This window comes from Malurus melanocephalus, unplaced genomic scaffold (genome assembly GCF_030028575.1).
Source record: "Malurus melanocephalus ecotype Western Australia unplaced genomic scaffold, MMel_1.1 scaffold_20, whole genome shotgun sequence".
In the NCBI taxonomy this organism is placed as follows: Eukaryota; Metazoa; Chordata; class Aves; order Passeriformes; family Maluridae; genus Malurus; species Malurus melanocephalus.
In genome coordinates, this window is record NW_026623252.1 from 1,524,816 (window position 1) to 1,543,856 (window position 19,041).

Consider the following 19,041-nt stretch of genomic DNA (forward strand, 5'->3'; position numbering starts at 1 on the left):
ACATGAAAGCATGAAACAAACTGTTCTCTGCACTCAGTAGAGAGCAATTTATGTGTTTTGGGTCTGGGAGGAGGTGTCGAGGCAGCTTAACCTGGTGGCAGTTCCAGGCAGCGTCTTGATTTGACCTTAAAGCTTCCATGTTTATGTATCTCTCTGCACCTTTCCCTTCCTCCTGTCCCATGCTCCCCATCCCGTCTGTCCTGCCCCCCACCCCCCATCTTTGAAGAGGACTCAYGGAGCTCTTATACCAGAAGCAACATCTGTCAGTGCTACACAAGACCTGCAGCTTTGCTTCTGTGTGTATTTGCCATCCTGGAAAGTGTAATCTACGCTTTGAGAGGTCAACATACAAACAGATATGTCAAAGTCTCCCCTTATTTCACAGGGCTGGAGAGTGACAGATCGGAGATGTGTGAGAGACTAGCTGAATGTATGGCTGGGGCTTTATGTTCCTTGTGGATCCTGTCAGTCTCCTGTCCTAGCAGAATTCAAAACTGAAAACATTGTAGGAGCGGTGGGGGAGGTTGGAAGATTTGAAGGTTATGGCTCTCATTTAAGGCCTCAGTCACAAAATCCCCTTATGCACAGTCACTGTCCTTCAAAATAAAATAGAGGAAAACCCCTGCAATAAGGTGACCTGATTATTTTTTTTTAATATTTACTCTGATCTCATTCTGGAGGAGAGTGACAGCAGAGGGTTTTTTTTTTCTACATGTAGCATGCAGGCCTACACTTTACCATAAGCCTTCCACGTCAGCAGTTGTGCAGAAAAATATTTAATACAGAGCTGGAAAATGAATCTCTGGTTTGAAATAAAGGCAGGGCTAAGTTCACTAATATTTAAAAAATTTTAAATAGAATATGTTGAAAATCTTTCACTGAGGTAAAATGGCCGAAAATTGTCTGATGGAAGATTTTATCGCTAGGAACTTGAGGGCTGAATTAACTACCTCTTGACATATTGGTGTGGGCACTTTTTGTTCTGGAAAAGATAACAGCATTTATCAGATGTCATCAACAGGTATCTGAACACAGTTTTGGCTTTATGTCTTCTTTTACATTAAGTTTCTCAGCGTTTTGACAATGTTCTGACATGAGAAAAATCCTAAAAATAACTAAGATAAACACACATTAATGTCTCTGATGCATCTTCTCCTTTCTTTCAGTGCATTTTTAAGACCTAAACTGGGGAAACAATATGAAGCTTCCTGTGTGGTATGTATATGTGTCCCTTTTCAACTCTTGTTAATAACTAACTTTTCATGCAAATCAATCTAACCATAGTGGCTGATCAGCAAGCTCCTCAGCTTACACTAGAAGTGGATTTAGTATGTTCAGTTTAATTTTGCACGTTTATCACATGAAGTATTTGAAATTTTTCCCATCTGGAGGATTTGGATATCATGTCCGTCTTCAGGCACAACAAAAAAGAATTTATTTGGATATTTGTAATAAGTAATTCATTAGTAACTTTGTAGTAATTAAATAAATAATGGCATGGACAAACTGAGCTATGACAATCTGGGTCTAACCTTACAGTTCATCCTGTGTGGATGTGCTTTTGCATGAGATTGATGTCATTTCAGTTTGTGATTGGAGGTTTTTCAAGCTTAAAATATTGAAAATCTATACAATACTAACAGGCTTTGAACAATACTTKTTACCATTGTACGAGATGGGAAACRCTTCTACTGGAAATTAGATGGAGCATAATCTTATCAGCATCATTAAGGAGAGGCTGTTATGCACATACAAACAACTCTTATTTCTAAATGTATTTCAAATAAAGCCTCAAGTTCCAGACAAAAAGGAGGAAGAAGGGAAGGCATGAAGCAAGTTCAAAACAGATGGGTATCTAGAGAATTTCATAATTCCTTGAATGGTTGCTGGTCTTTGGATTACTTAAAGTGTTTTAGTCAGTTGCACCCAAACTTGACAGAGTGGAAAAATTTAGTCTGGACATGTATCTTAATAGTTTAAAGTTCTTAGGTCACTCAGCAGCAATTTTCTGACTTCCTTCTCACAAGACATTAAGCTGGAGAAGCTTTATCTGTTGCTGACTCATTTTCTTCTAAGAAATCCATAAATTTTGCAGGATTTTTGCTAGATACCAAGTAGCGACAGCGGAGTGCTGGCTTAGTGTGTTGGTGAGTAAAATGTATTTCAATCCTAGCACATGCAGCCAAAAACATCATCACTGTTTAATGCCACTGAGAGTTCCTGGGTGCTGAGAGGCTGGAAAATGGAGCTTGTTGCTTTCTGTCCTTTACCAGGAACCTCAGCAGTGTGCAGGAGCCATGCCTTGGAGCATCTCTAATCTGAGGCTGTGGCTTCCTTCACCTATGGGCTCATACCCCTTACTGCTGGAGAGAGGGACAGAGCTTCCCTCTCTGTGTACTGATCTGTGACTTCCTTTGCTTCCTGCTGTGCTGTTGGCATCAGGTCCCCCAGGCTGATTCTAAAGCACTTTTCTTCTGTGAGAACATACCAGAATATACTAAGTGTAAAAAACAACCACCAAAAAAACCCTAAACTGTGAGACAACCTGAATCACATACTTCAGCCGAGAGAAGGGGAGCTCTGAAAAAATGCATTTCATGAAGATCCAATTAATTTCCACCTCTTGGATGAAGAACTTGATTCTTCTCTAGTTCTTAACATAACCATTTTCTTATGGTGGAAAGTTTTCAAAGGTAGAAATAAGTTTTGAGCAGTTGGTGGGATACAGCCTGAATTGATGGATTTGTTGCCTTCTGCTTCATCCATTTCTTCTACCTGCTGGTGCGCAGGAATGTCTGCCCACATCAACACATTCTGTACTATTCAGTGGGGCAGCAGAGTGCTGAGTGCATGGGTGAGACAGGGTTTCTGGAACTTGATAGGTACTTGACTTGTCTTCTGAAACCTCCTGTTGGCTATCTAACACCCCTGTATTGACTAAAAACACTGTGCACCTGTTACATGATCTATCCTTGTATAATTATCCAGCCAGAATAGTTGTAGGCATGTCTACAGGCTGTTAACTGTCTGGCAATGCATATGACACAACATAGTGCAGTATTCTATTATTATTCTTGGCTCTAAACTTGCTGCAGTAGGATTCGCTGCATACTGTGCATTGAGGAAGCAGATGTTGGAGRCTGAGGATCAGTGAGTACAGCATCTAGTCTGCAAGAGCATAATGCACTGCATCTTTGAGCTTTCCTTTATACCATAATACTTGAGGAAAGAAAACAGCCCTTTCATTGCATTATTCTCTTTACCTGAACCATTCACACTGACTTCAATTGTCCTATGAATAATAGCCTTTAAGCTGAAACTAAATACCCTCACTCCATACATGGTCTTGCAACATCTAAGTATGTTTGGATTTAATGTTCTTCCTCCTCCCCATTCTGAAGTTGTTCTGCCCTGACACAAGGTCGTTCATGATGTGCATGGGACAAAGCTGTAAATGACCTCACATGAATGCAGTGAGTTCTGAACAAAGCTAGTGCATTTTTCTAGTGATGGCAAGGAACAGAAAGGTATATTCTTTTACTCTGGATTGTGTAGGCCATGGAAGAACTCAAATGTTTTCTGGAGGATCCTGCAAATTCAAAGTTTACTTATATTTTGGCTTGGTTTTTTTTTGCTTGTTTTTGAAAATGTAATTACATGTTTTGTTATTGTGAATAATTAAAGTTTAAATATGGAACACAGTTCAGAAAGARGCCCCCTTCATTTTATCCAGCCAAGAGACATGGTTGCAGAAAGCTAAATTTCTGTCGTAAAGTGATTGGCATCTGCGTTTCATTACTTGTAAATGTTTATATTATTGCTGTGTTTGGTAAACAATGGAGTCTTACCATCCCTTGTGCTATGAACTCCTAGGTTCCTAGATCTTTATAGGAACGCTTCCTTGCTCACTGGACCTGCCCCAGACTGACACTACTTTCTGCCTGCACTTCAAGCTCTTTCCAGTCAGTKTGAAGTGACTTCAGCAGAGGTCTCAGCTTTCCTCCATGATGCAGCCTGAGCTTTGGAAGAACAGGGCAGTAAGGACCCCTTCAAGGACACAGGTCCAGTTCAGAAAGCACTAATCATTTCTCTGTGTTTCTGCCATGGTCCTTCTGTACCTGCATTGGGCTAAGCACTGGACCCTGCTCTTTATTTATTTTCTTCATGTGCAGTCCTGTAAGGGTGTTCCCTGGCACTCCTGAGAGGATGTCACAGGAAGTGCTGAACTTCCCAAGGTCATGGCTGACCTCTTCCTGCCTTATGCAATTCACTGCAGGTACAGCTTCCCTGYGCTTAGAGCAGGGGAAGGTCATGCAACTCAAGCAAAGCTGTTTAGGAAACCATGACAACGCCCAGTCAGAATGCTGTTGGAATGGGAACAGATAGCCTGAAGATGCCTAGACATGCAGTACAGGACAGAGCAGAGTTGGAGGTTAGGATTTCTCCTTTTGTTTCCCCTCTTGGGGAATTTTTTCCCATTTTGTTGCTAACACACAACAATAGGTGAGTGGTTACCCTAATAGCGAGGTGCTCAAGAAAGACAGAAGACGTTGCCAAGCGCAGGGGAAAGGAGGATGCCTGGAGGCATTCTTCCTATCTGAAGGTTCTTTCTCTGTGGAGAGCAGCGATCCCTCGAGAATCTGGGTTCAGGAAAAAGGTGTGTGGGGGGGGCATAGCTCTCTCTCTTCTCACCCTGCTGGCCTGGGGGGAGGGCAGTGGACCTGCTGCCTGCAGGAGAGAGCTCACCTGCTGCCGCTGCAGAGCCCAGCAYCCTGCAGGTTCCTGCTTGCTGCACTGTGGCTTCTGCTCCCTTGCCTTGCTGGGAGCCCTGTGATTCCAGCTGCGCTGGTAGAGTTCCGATACATCTCATCTATAGCTGCAGGATTTTGCTCGTCTCTTTGCCCAGCTTGCTGCTCCGAGGTTCCTGCTAAAGCTCCTCTTGCTATCCAGAGGGAGCACCAGGATCAGCACCCCCTGTGAGTTTCTAAAGGAACTTTTGTCCATCCATTTCTGCTGGCGGCGCCCACCATTGCCTTGTGAGAGAGCTGAACCAGCYGGGACCGCGCCACAGCGCCCCTGCAGGCGTGGAGGAATCATCGCACCCGCCCTGCCCGGGTGTGACTGGCTATGACCGTAACTGCACCACAGGGGAGGCTGTGTGACTGCCCACAGGAGGCTGGCATGGGGTTTGTGGTTTGCTTGGTTGTTGCTATCGTTGTTGTTGCTTGTTTACCTTGTTATACAAACTAGTAAAAACATGTTATTCCCTTTCCCGCCCACTATCTTTGCCTGAAAGCCCTGTGATTTCAAATTTAGAATAATCCGGAGGGAAGGAGGGGTCATATTCACTGCTCCAAGGGAGGTCCCTGCCTTCATTGGCAAACACTTGCCTTTCCAGCCAAGACAGCAGAGAATGACACACAGGCTGATCTTGGTCACAAGGTATTTTATAGTGTCTTTCGTTCTTGGTGGAGAAGAAAGGTAAAAGGAGAGCAGCAGCAGTGGGAAGGCAGCCAGACAAGGCTGACCACCACTCACTGTGAAAACAGATGTCACCACCAGGCTAAAAGGAAAAATGCTTATGTAAGTGGGCCTGAGGGAGCTGAGCACACACACAAAGCACTACTGAAAAGGGCTGCTTCTCCCGCCAAGGCACTGAATTCCCTCACTATCCTCTTGGCAGGTGTTCTTTATCTGTCTTTGGTATGTGGGGAGTGTTGCAGGCATGTACAAGCCTGCAGTAAGTAGGTAACTATTTTCTTAGCCAAGCTGTAGCCCTGATCCCTGAGGCTGTGGCACTAGACATACCCATAGCATGACAGTATCTGTCTTCTGACTCAGTTACAGGGAGCTTACTCAGACATTCTCATTAACCTTCTTATTGAAGCATGGAACTCCTCTCAGCTGTAACAGAASTTGTTTAGTTCATGTGGGGTGAAAATTATGTCTTCTGCCCCAATGTCTATATATGCTCTAAAACAGGTCCTGAAAGAGTAGAGCCATAGCAGAACGAAAGGGAGGCTCTCCAAGAGCAGCCCAGGACCTTGCATCTTGAGTGTCTCATATAGACAGAAGCTGCACCTTTATCAGAACTCCAGGCAAAGTCCACAGGAACACTTACCCAAGGAATTGCACATTCCTATTGGTGTGCTTGTGACAGTTATCAGTGTTGGGGCTTGGTGCCATTTAGTTCCTGTGCTGACAGTACATCCACAGGAGCAGTTTTGTAGCAGRCATTTCTCTACTGCAACTTTCGTGTTTGCATTTTTCTGGCAAGATACAGTACTTCTGTCTCAGATGCTTGTGATCACATAAGCTATTCCAGAAGCTAATCTTTCATTGTGGTACAGAAATATTTAGCTWTCTGCTCAGGAAAGAACAGAAGTATCTGTTAGGTAACCATGTAGGGAAAGCTTCTTGAGTGCTCAGAAGCCCAAAAGGCTGTGGTAAATACAAACCTAATCTAAAGATGTAATTGCAAACTCTTGAGTTTGCTGCCTCTTGAGTTTCTGAAGCATGCAGACTGTGGGTCAGAGCTTTCAGAAGCCAGTTGCTGGGGAACTTTCTTCCTGATGCCATTGAAGCACCAGAAACCAGACCTTGAATGGAAAACCAAGGGAGTAACAATATGTCTTCTGCCACTCTGCAGAATTGTGTTTCAGAATAGTGTTGGTGCTSAGAGGGATTTTTTTTCTCCCCTTACCCTGCAAACTGAATAGCTTTGTCTCTTCCAAAGTATGAGCTTATGGTTTGGCTTTTGTACTGGAGGTGAGATMATTTAATTCARTAAGMCTCAGTCAGCACTGRTGTTTGGCAGACCTTTTGGTGAGCWAATTCAGCTTGCTAACCTGGTAGGAAATACTTACCTGTATGCTGACCTTCCTTTTGGCTTGTGCTTCCTTTTGCTGAAACAGCTTGTGAGCAAAYAGGTAGCCATGAGGCTAAGCTGGATTATGGCAAGGTCATGCATGGTCATTATCTTTGCTATAGGCACGTTAGTGAAGGAATATCACTGCATTTGTAACCTATAATAAGATACTTGTATATGATCAGAACAATGATTTATTGAAATGGTTGAAGCAACTAGCAGTAAGGAGCTTCCCTGGAGATTTCAGAAGCAGATAGTCTTATTTTGTGTTACTTAAGATGGAAATAATGAACTTGCTGAAGCCATCAGCTCTCTAAGTGTTCACAAAACTGTTACATCATGRCTTGACAAAAAATTTTGTACTCGGATTATTTTTGTGACAGGGTGTGAAAACATTTCCTAAAGCCCATATACCTTTAGTGGGTTGCCCTTTATGTTTATCTTGGGGTGGTTTTATGATAATACTGTATTCCTCTATTGTCTGTTTTATGCCCAGAAATGGGTCCTGTAGCTGTAAGCTGGGTCCAGGGGGAGGGGTGGGAGCAAAGGAAACTCTGATGCCAGTTTTCTTTCCCAAGGACTCTCTCCCCTAGTGTGCTCGGTTTGCATGGTGGAGAGGTTACCCTGACACATTCTTGCTAGCTAGCTTGCTTCTTGTTAGCTGTGGCAAGAGGCTTTTTCCATGAACTGCAGCAGAAAGCTCTGACTGCTTCTGTGCTTTCTTCTGGAGCTGTTTGGCTTAGCTTTGGGTCTGAGAACCAGACCATCAGTGGGGAAGCTGTGGGACTGGTGGGGAGGCTGTGGGGACACCACATCCTGGCTCCGGTCCTCAGGAGAAGCTGAGCCAGCTGAAGAACTCTAAATCCRCCAGCTTTCTCTGCAACAAGGAGGTTATATATCTAATTGTTATTCGTTGTTTTCATGTGCCCTGTGGGTACTTCATTTAATAAACAGTTTTTTCACTTTCATCCAAAACATTAGTTTTGTATCGGTGGGGGAGTGAGTGCCGAACCCCTTGTCCTATGGAAGCAGTGGGACCCTTTTGCTTTAGAGGAAACATTCATTCCCCAGTGTTTTCTCCTAAACTTGTCTCTAACCTGACACAATATTACACTAAACTGAAGGAGAATGTGTGTTTTAGAAGCATATCCAGCACAGCTCCACAAATACAGGCTCCCCTAGCTCCTGGGCCTTCCAACAGTATTACTGGCCTTACCCAGCACAGCTGTAAGCYTGGCTTGATGTCAGCACTTACTAATATACAGATGATACTTGCTTTAWGTCTCTTTGCTGAAAATATATTGTGTGGCCCATTCATTTCTTAGTCAAGTATGTCCATATGTCTGGTGAGCTTTAGTTACAGTCTGTATTTTTCAGAAAAAATATGATAAAATGTGCTTTAGTTGTTTAATTAGACTTTACAGGTTTTTAAAAGAGAATGTTCTATGTACTGGAAGACATGTGTGGAAATAGATACAGAGTATTTTTTTTTTCTTTTTTCTTTCYTKTAGTCTTTTGAAAGAGTTTTRGTAGAAAACAAGCTGCATGGCCTTTCTCCAGCTCTCTCTGAAGCCATCCAGAGCATTTCTCGCTGGGAACTTGTCCAAGCAGCACTCCCTCATGTGCTGCACTGCACTGCAACATTGCTCTCCAACCGGAACAAGCTAGGTTAGTGCTCATGTCAGATCGTTTTTCATTACTGAAGTTGTCAGTTAAAACATGTGAGATCAATGCTCAGGGTGCCAACATATTCTAAATCCTTAGAATACCAGTTWGTTTCTTCTGGGGATTGTCTTTCTTGAGGATTGTCATTCTTSTTTGTAGRACAACAACCTGTGAAAGCTTCCCCAGTGAAGTTAGTGGTCTGATGAGCTAAAGAGTCAGAGTAGTTCAATAATATTTTGCTAGCTATTTCCCAGAAGTAATGGAACTTATTTTACCACCCAGCAGGCATGGGTTCCTTGAAGGAATACTTATTTCTTTCAAGGCATGCTGCAGTGGTCGGTTGCAGCAGGTGCTTTACTATCTTCATCTGGGTCGGTTGCAGCAGGTGCTTTAATAGCTTCAGCTGGGGTTTTTTTTTTTTTTTTTTTAAATTCAAACCAATGCATGTGACTCTCAGCAGATAGTCAATCAGACAATAAAGAGAGAGGCAGGTGCAAATCCAACTTACTTTACTATGTTTTTACTGTTTTAATCAGTGGTTTCATCAGGAATTTGCTTCCTGAGACATGCCAATAAGGACCATTAACAAGACACAGCTTGAGCACCTTGCAGTGCTCACTGGCATTTTGTCTTACTCAACAAAGTCAAACAGACAAGACTGTTGAGTTGGTTCCTTTTGGGACCACTCTATGTCCATGCTGCTGCACAGYTAACATTACAGAGACTGAGCTCCAAATTTTGTGGAATAAGTGGAGTCTTCTGATTTAGGTGGTTTTAAACATAATGAGACAGAAATCTGATGCTTTTAAGTGTAGGATTTTAATTTTCAAATGCTTATTGAGGCATCGGATGTCCAGCCTCCAGTGCAACTCTGGAACAATCTCAACAGTATCATTAACAGAAACCCTGTGAGATTTTGTGATGCATTTTTCCACGCAGGACATCAGGATAAGCTTGGAGTAGCTGAAACAAAGCTTCTTCACACTCTTCACTGGATGCTGCTGGAGGCTCCTCAGGACTGCAGCAATGACCGATTTGGAGGAGACAGAGGCTCCAGCTGGGGAGGGAGCAGYGCCTTTATCCACCAGGCTGAAAATCAAGGATCACCAGGACATCCCCAGCCCAGCGCCATGACTGATGARGAGGAGAATAACAGAAGGAAGTTCTTCCAGAATTCCATGGCCACAGTAGAGCTATTTGTGTTCCTTTTTGCTCCCCTCGTCCACAGGATTAAGGTAAGTGGTGCACTGWTTGGGTGTGCTTCTGGAGACAGCTCTGGGGGGGAAAGGAATGATTCTGCCTTTGTGATTGTTATTCAACTCAGTGTACACTGCACAGTGGGTTACCACTGCAAATGTTTTCCCAAGCTGCCATTCTAGTGATGTGAGCAATCAGCACAGCATCAGGCAGGCACAAATAAAATAAATCCAAAGTCARCTATTTTTAGCCTTTGGGAATGTCAAAGGTCTGTGGTCCTTGTGAAGTCTCTTGGGTCCTGAGGACGTCAGAAAGGGTTGTGAACATTAGCTTGCTCCAGTGATTCAAGCATTGCTCACAAARGCATTGCTGATTTTCAGGGATTCCACCATAGGGCTGCCACTGGGATTTGTTGTTGTCACTACTAATTACCTTAATTTTAATTACCAGGGCATTTTTATAAGCATGGCAGTGGTGAAGGCAATGGAGCATTCCTTTGTTCTGAAGTGTGAAGCAGGGCTTCAGGCCTCCTGTTACTGGTGTTCTTCTGTTAATTTTATGCTGACTGCATCAGCTTTGCATAGTGATGTGATGAAAAGATACTTTCTGCATGCTCTGACTYTTGCCTCTGGGAGGATGCCATTTAGCCTTTATGCTTCCAGCTAGGTCTCAGAAAAGAGTAGGTCCTTGAAAAAGGACTATAAAGTCCTGAAGTGATAGGGCTGTTATCTGTTCTAATCCTACCTTCTATGCTGCAAGTTGAAGAAGATAAGAAAGAGCAGGAGATAAAGGATAATATTTTGATTAGGACAGGTAAAAGCAAGACTGGAGATCTCTGTTTGGAGATAGATAGACTATCTCTGTTTGGAGATAGACTGGAGATCTATTTCTGTTACTATCTTGTACAGTATTGTTGAATTTATTTAGCCCTAATTTTTCATAATTGTTTACCAGTTGTGTAAGCTMCTGGGACAGGACAGGAAGAAACATTGAATTCTTCCCAGTGCGACATAAAAAATGCAGGCTGCCCTTTGAATAAATGAAATTAAACTGATGGTGAACCTTGACTATTAGAGATTGGAGTTCCATTTTTTTATATTAATCTTTCTGGCATGTTGTTTACAAGATGGGGTTAATAACAGCCCATTAAAACATGCACATTTCTGTCATCAAAACAAAGTTCAGGAAAGGAGGTAAATGAGGCATGTAACTGGTTCACTAAGGGAGCTTTGTCCTCTCTGTCTCATAAATCTCAGGGGAAGGATACTGCCTGATCAGATATCCAAAGCAATGCATGGGCTCAAGGAAGATGACAAATGTTTCCATAGACAGATCTAAGCTATTGAATCCCTTTCTTCTGGGAGGATTTGTGCCTTGAGCAGTGTGTTTTTAAATCAGGCTTTGGGGGATGCATTTAATCCTGTAACTTCACAACTGTAGGTAAAAGCGTTGGCACATCAACACAAGCTAGCAGAGCAAAGTGAAAATGCAACATTACTGCTACCAGGTCTAAAAGCCTTGCAAGCTACTCATTAGTAAAAATAGTATCTAAAACTAAGCTTAGTTTAAGCCAAGCTTGTGAGTTCAGTATGATTAGAGAGCACTAAGAGAGGGTAGGGAATAGAAGGGCTGGAGAGCTACAAGCAGTCGGTTCCTGCCAATCTTTTAGCTGTCCCTGCATCATCCTTTCCAACTGCTGAGGCACCTGGGGATATTTCAATAGCAGAGTGTTGTGCCTCTATWACTGTGCCACCAACATTGATGTTACCATGTTTGTTTGCCTTATGGGGTAACTAGAGCTCTACCAACACATATGTCTCCAATGTAGATCTAACTTTAGGTCAAGTGCATACCTGCACCTTGATCCTGTAAAGATTTACTTGTCTACTAATTTATATTATTTCAGCTGCTTGCATATATAAAAACAGCAACGGCACAAGTGTGAGTGGTACCACAGTCTCTGTATTGACATAGTTCAGGTACAAACAATGCTAATGATAGCAACAGTAATGTATACCACTACTTCGTAGTAATCTGTTACATGTTTCCTCAGTTTCTAAGTAATGTTTTAGTATTTAGTATTCTTAATCTTTTGGGGAAGAAGTTCAAGTCTCGGAGTGTAAATCCTAAAGTTGAGCTTGAATACTAAACATGAAGTGGTTCTGTATAATTAAAAGGGATAACTTCTGACATGAATGGCCTTTTCTTTTAAAGCTTAATGTTCTGGGGAAAACAGTRTTCAGTAACTAGAATAGAAATTTCATTTGTAAAAAATCCCTTATAGCTTTTTGAACTGAAATTTCCCCATGAATTTTTACTACCCATATTTGACATGTGTTGAGCTTGCTGAGTATTGTCAGAAGCCCTTGAAATAACRTATACTGACCAGAGAACTGTACATGATATCACTTATGTCCTGTAAAATCTGTGCATTGGAGAAATGACAGTCTTCACAGATTGGAAACAAGATTCTGTTTTTCTTTTTAGGAGTCTGACCTGACGTTCCGGTTGGCTAGTGGCCTTGTTATTTGGCAGCCGATGTGGGAACACAGGCAGCCTGAAGTTTCTGCCTTCAATGCTCTTATAAAACCRATCAGGAACATTGTTACAGGTCTGTGACTTTGCTGTGGTAATGTAGCTCCTGAGATCTGGGAAATCTTTATCTTTGTTTGCCTTGCATTTTTTGGCCATTGTATATGGAGGAGTATGTTGGTCCTGCAGGATTCAGTCAAACCTTGGAATTGTTTAAGGTTGTTTCTTTTCAGAGTCAACTGACATTTGCATAATAATTAAATAGGTGATGGGAGAACCATCACAAATAGGAAATTAATAACCTTTTAGTAGAGTTATCTCTTCTGTCAGCCTCATACAATTTCTGGTAGCCTTGTCTTCCTTAGTTGATAAGAAAGGTAAAGATAGTCCTGAAGAAGGACTCATGGAAGCCTGACATGAGTGAGGATGTCTTTTCCAAATTGGCACTGGACAAGAATAAACAGTGAYGAGCACGCAGATGGTTCTTCTGCAATCTAAAATTTTATTTCCAACATGTTATGAAATGAAAAATGGTACTTTAAAGGGAGTCCTAAGATGGTCTTGGTTGTAAATTCACTTTTGCATRCTGGAAAGGATTACTCTTTCCTTGTGCTTCAGAACTAGTGAGACTGGAGTTGGGTGTGTAGGCTTCCAAGGCTTTGGCTTCCAAGTCTTTTTTGCCTGCCATAGTCCTAAAAMCACTTTTTTACTGTTATGTTTCAGACAGTAGTTTTTTATAATTCCTGCAAGTTGGTGAATTGAAAAGTGAGTGGAGTACAYTGCTCTAGCATTCCTTCCTGTTGTCAAAAGCATGGAACTTTAATTTTCAGCAAAGCAAAAATTTAATTCACTAAATTAGATTTTTCTGATAACAGGTCATTTGGGATGTCATATTTTTTTGAAAATAATTTGTAGACCTATGGGACAGTCCAGAATTGAAAAGAATCAAGTCTTCCAAATGATTTAAATCAGTCATTGACATCTTGCTCTTTCATCCCTCTTCTTCTACATCTAGAATAAAAATGTAATATTTCAGAGCTGGAACTAAAAGAGAAGATTAGTCCTAAGTTTTCTTTGACTTTTGGAATGTTTTCTACATTTGGAATGTGTTTCTGCGGTCTGTGTGTGTGGTCAGAAAATCCCTAAAAATAATTTAAGAAGTAAAGTCTGAAAGGRAAATGCTCCATTATGTTTTGAAAGTGTTTTCTGCAGGAGAGAAATACTAACTGGAGAGAGGTCCTTTATGTCTAGGAAGATGCTGCTATAGTGGYATCATTTTAGACTAGGACAAAAAGTCAAATTTACTTAAATTTTCCTTCAAACAACAAATTGAAAAAATCAAATGAAGAAGCTTTGCAATGTTTTGTTTGTAGTCAGTCTGATCCAAAGTCGCATCTCCATGGCTTTCAATGGAATCTCAAGACCTGTCATCCTAGTCTGTATAATGCCCTTGATTTTCCTACAGTATTATTGATCAAACTTTACCTGTGATATCCATGTGCTTCCTGTGATGAAAGCATTTGGCAAATTGCAAATCACAATACACTCTGAGTGATGTAACCTAAAAAAAGTACCTGAATATATGTATAAATACAATGAAGAACTCCAAAATAAAAAGCACTAGTCCACCTGGGAAAACTCAGTTAAGGCAAAAGTGTTTAGGATAAAATTTACATTCAAATTTAATTTTTAATTTTAAAGAAATAGAGATTTTCAGCAGATAATGTTGTTGACAACACAATGGAAAGAACTCTAAAAACTAAACCAGTCCTTTTTTTTTTTTTTATGGCTGTGACTATTGCCTAGAAGTGTGCTTCAGATAGATGCTGGGTTTGTTTTCTGATTTATCCTTATATTATAATATTTTATAACAAGTACATTATAATGTAAGATGTGTTTCCTGAAATGTCCTCTTTTGACTTCTTTTCTCAGCCAAGAGAAGTTCTCCCACCAACAATCAGTGTGTGACTTGTGAATCCCCTAATCTGGACAGAGGACGTACGGAGGTAAATTCTATTCTAAGGTTTGACCACCTTGAATAAGTTGCTGAAGGAGAGGGGAATTATATTAGAACAAAACTTTAGCTCCCACCCTAAAGTATTCCAACTCCAGAAATTACAGTTATTYACAGTTCTTCACAGCTAAGGATCCCAACATTGTTTGCAGTGGAACCAAAGGGTTTGGGGTATAGCTATCCGGATCTCCTGGGCCTTATCCTGTCTTACAGAAGAGAAGACTGATGTTGTGTATGGCAGGAGGGTTGGAGCTTGATTTTAAGGCCCCTTCTAAAATTCTCCAAACTTATATTTTCTCCTGGGCGAGAACCTTTGCCTGTACAGTGCCTTGTATTGGGAAGCACCAGGCTTGATCAGTTTTTCCATTGTATTAAGGCATAAGTAACAGTCATGTCTAAGCTCAAATTGCAGTTATAAAACCAATATGGAAGATATAAATATGTTTATAGACCTATTTTCTTTTTACAACTATCCAAAGGGACTGCAGGTGGTCTGTGAGACACCACAGCCGGATTCTGTACCTCCAAAGGCTTCTGTTTCAGCATGCCATCCTGGAAATTCCTTGGATGGAAGCATATCCTCCCAAACCTCTCAGGARAGAGGTTCTGCACATCCCAGGTACRAAGACCTTCAGGAGAAACTTGGTTTCATGTGACTCAGTGGTGGAGGTCACAYGAGTCCTTTATCTTGAATCCACTCTTGTCTGTACGTGCTGAGGGTGCTGCATGTTTGTATCAAATTCCTAATTTGACAGACCTCAGTTCTGGATGATAAAAAAGGTGGCAGCACTTGTTACTCAATGCTGCTTTTGTTGGAGATATCTCTATCTGGCCTATTGGGACAGTTTCTTTGGTCTTTTCTTGAATATTGTTTTTCTAGAATAAAAGAATCAGAAGTAACTTGCAGGTTCATCCCTTCCAGGCTGGATTCAGCTTCAGGCAGCTGGTATATTTTCTGGCTTCCTTCAGATCAGATTTTATTTAATCTTCGCACAGAATTTTCGCCAGCCTTTCTCCATTACTTTTGTTATGCCTTCTTTGCATCCTGGTGCATAGCTGGCTTTAGGTTACTGGCCTAAAGGAGCAGACTAACAAAGAAGCACAGCCATGCAAACATCCTTCCAGCTTGTCCTGCAGTGTTCAGGCCGTGGTTTTCCAGCATGGCACCAATAAATTCATCTAGATTTGGGCACATAAAGATAGAATTAGATTTTCAGTAGTGCTGGACACTCAGTAGTGCCTGCCATAAATAAATCAAGCTGATGAGTATTTTCAGAGATTTTGGAGAGGGAAGGCTATCATTCTAAGTTTCGGTTGATCTAGGAGTGTCACTAAAATGTCTGAAAATTTTGGTTCTGTTACATATCTCTTTTGAGAAATGTCATATCCAAAACACTGCAGTTTCAAGAAATGTCTGTATTACTGTGACAGGAGAAGGATGGGATGGAGTGATTTTCTGKATATCATCTACAAACAGCTTTGATCTCTCAAATGGGAGCTCAGAGCATCCTTTTAGTGGTGCAAAGGACAAAGCCATTTGCTAAAGCTTTCATCCCATCAGGAAGCTTTCCCTGGGATTTTGTATCAAGCCTGTTGACAGTTCTTTATTTARTTTGTATTAATGTGAGCCAGAAAAGCTGAAGGTGGGGACAGAGCTGCCTTTCTGTGTGTGAACACTACTGCTCAGATAGTGCACAGCTGTAAAAAAAACAAGCAGCATTTTAAGAAGACAGAATCAGGTGATCAGTTTATCAAGCAGGGTCTGGTGGTTGCCATGGGGATGAAGCTTCAGACAGGCCTTGAAGAGAGCATCATTATGCCTCCTCATTTGGAGGACAACACTGATCAGTTAAAACTGTACAGGGAGCTTTGGTTGCCAAGCAACAGACAACTGGGGAACAAATGTTGTTTACTCTGCTTACCAACAGCCAAAGTATTCCTTTGTCCTTGGCTAGGAGTTGAAGGAAGGCCACATTTCCACTTTCCCTGCAGTCACAGGCAACCATGAGCAGATTATATGGACACTACATTTTCTCATAAATGAAGATCTGAGTTTAATTTCTGGTTCTTCAGATAGTGTTTAAACAAAAGGCTTCTTCTTGTGATGCTAGCTAAGTGTCCCTGGTCCAATCAGTGTAATTAACCAAATGCAGATGACACAGTTTAACTGCAAAGCAAATAAAGYTACAGCCTTTTATCCAGCTGCTACCTTGAACAGGCTACATTGGAAATGGGCTTTGCAGGAAGGACTTTAGTTATGAGTATTTCATAAAGAGAACACACCTTGCTCCGGTCTGTGTCATGCCTCAAGTTTGCCTGTGCCACATAGAGTGAAGCATGAAAGCCCCATGCATCACCCATCACMATTTTTACTGAGATTATGGGTTTTATTTCTGTTGCTGAGATACTTTGARTGTATTTCTGGGTTTTTGCAGGCTGCATCTATGTGACACAAYCTAGACTTTGACAAAACCACCCTTCACACCAGGTTTATGGGAAAAATGTTACAGCATATTCCCATTTCTCATTGTTTTCAGTTTCCTAATTCAGCTTTTCAGGTTTTTATAACAGCTCATTTTGAAGTCATCAAACTTGCAGCATTTTTACCTGGAATACAGCACTATCTGTGCATTTCATTTAGCGTGGCATATGCTGACACAGATCTGCTAGTCTGCAGTCAGCGAGTGCCTCCAGCATTAGCCAGTTGGGCTGGCAGCAAAACAGCTCTTGCAGGTTTGAGCTCTGGATCCATGCATTGCCCTGAGCCCAGTTTTGACACCTGCTCCCTGTTTCCAAGCTCATCATGTGGAGCTGGGTTCATGTGATTCCAAGTGGTGTCAATGTTCAATGCACCCTTCTTCATCCTTTGCCAATTCCATCCCTGCCTTGGATGCAGAGCCCAGAGATCCACCAAAGCTCTTTACAAATGCACTTGGGCACTTAGAGATCCCACTGGTTAATATTGCTGCTGTTCCCTATTGCATTTCTGGACTGTGGCATTGGACCCATCTGTTCAATTTGTGTGGTGCCTGGCTGGACATGGAGATGTCCTGTCCGTGCTGTTTGCATGCTGTTTAACAGAGTTGACAATAAAAACAGTTTTTAACAAAAAACCAATACAAACCTGATATTGTTGTGGTGATTCTCAAATGCCTGAGAGTATAATGCATGATACGCATTAATTTTTATAGAATATAGAAATCCCAGAAATAAGCAGGTCACAAAAGAATGTTTCTATTCACAGAGTGGAAACATTTAAAATGTGTACTGTAGCAGAGAAAAAAAATATTCTGGAGTTTCTGGCCCACCCCCAGGATTTCACACCTTCTCTTGCCATATGATTCTTATTCCTTTGACTCTCTCTTACTTRTTTCTTTTCTGACAGATTGTCTCCTGACAGCTAGTGACAGTAGAGAGGGTAGCTCAGGCCAGTTGTACTCTGCTGGGCGACAAGTGGCATAAAAGATTAGGAATAAAAAGTTTGGGGAATTTTATCACAAAAAAGATTGGCTCTGAAAACACATATGGTGCCTTAGAAATCTGAAATCTCTAGATTATAATTTTTGAAGCTCACTATAGATGTCTTGCTTTTATGTGCACTAATTTCTTAATAAATGCTTAAGAAATATCATATTAAAATCCTTTGGAAAGTTATACCACCTGAAGGGCAAGAAAATTATAATGAAGGACTAAAATGGTGCTTTTCTCTAGAATATCTTGGCAAAGATTGTCCATAATAGTAGCTTTTACTTGTATAGGAATAATATACTTAGCTTAAAGGGTTAACTAACTTATCTGCTTTGCCTGCATTTTGTTAAGTAAGGCCTGATATGTGCAAATGTAAACCTTTCCTAAATATGTATTAATAGTWCAGAATAGCAGATGCTAAAGGATTTTCCGATTTCCACTGAGCAAATCATTTAGTTAGCACAGGTGCTGGAAGCTTCTCTTCAGATCACAGTTTAAGAAAGCAACCCTATCCAAGAAAACACTTAACAGTATGTACTGGAGTCCTCTGGGGAGCTACTGGAGTCCTCTGGGGAGCTGCAAGTTAAATATCCACTTACATGCCTTCAGTAATGTTTTTTGTCAGTCAGATGTCATTGTCCCAGAGAGTCAGTTCTTTATTCAGAGATTCCAGTATCTAAGCAGCCTGGTGACCAGCATTTCTACTGTGCTTTTTGGAACAGGGTGTCCYTGGTGATCCCGCCGTGCCAGAAGTCTCGCTATGCCACGTATTTCGATGTGGCAGTGCTGCGCTGCCTGCTGCAGCCGCACTGGTCCGAGGAGGGCACGCAGTGGTCGCTGATGTACTACCTGCAGAGGCTGAGGCACATGCTGCAGGAAAAACCCGAGAAATCGCCCGAGCCGGAGATCATCCCTTTGCCAAGGCCTCGCAGCAGCTCCATGGTGGCTGCTGCGCCCTCTCTGGTGAACACCCACAAAACTCAGGTGAGAAGTTCCCATCAATAATGAAATAACTGCTTTTGGGGTGATGCTGCAAAGTGATGTGTGGACAAGCAGTGATAGACACAGCTTTGGTATTGTTCACCTGCACAGAGGGCAGATATGTGCATGGATTCAGAAAGAGATCCTGAGAATGATGAGCATTTTGGAGGCAGAATGTGATGCAAAGGGTCAGAGCTGGTGACTGTTGAAAGCTGGAATGTTGATTTGGCGTAATTAATCTAGGGTGAATTGGGATAACATTAGTTTTTATTGTGAGAATGTACTAATGTAGTTGTCAGAAGAAATAGTGGCCAAT

General features: G+C 41.6%; 1 protein-coding gene across 1 annotated transcript in view; it reads left to right on the plus strand.

Annotated features, from left to right (window-relative positions):
- UNC80 (unc-80 homolog, NALCN channel complex subunit) overlaps positions 1 to 19,041 on the plus strand; it is a 113,395-nt gene that overhangs the window by 396 nt on the left and 93,958 nt on the right. Inside the window, exons 2-8 of the mRNA XM_057389866.1 lie at positions 1,167 to 1,215; positions 8,380 to 8,536; positions 9,473 to 9,768; positions 12,218 to 12,341; positions 14,195 to 14,268; positions 14,756 to 14,895; positions 18,467 to 18,728. Coding sequence (XP_057245849.1) covers positions 1,167 to 1,215; positions 8,380 to 8,536; positions 9,473 to 9,768; positions 12,218 to 12,341; positions 14,195 to 14,268; positions 14,756 to 14,895; positions 18,467 to 18,728 — 1,102 coding nt within the window. The remainder of the gene's footprint in view (positions 1 to 1,166; positions 1,216 to 8,379; positions 8,537 to 9,472; positions 9,769 to 12,217; positions 12,342 to 14,194; positions 14,269 to 14,755; positions 14,896 to 18,466; positions 18,729 to 19,041) is intronic.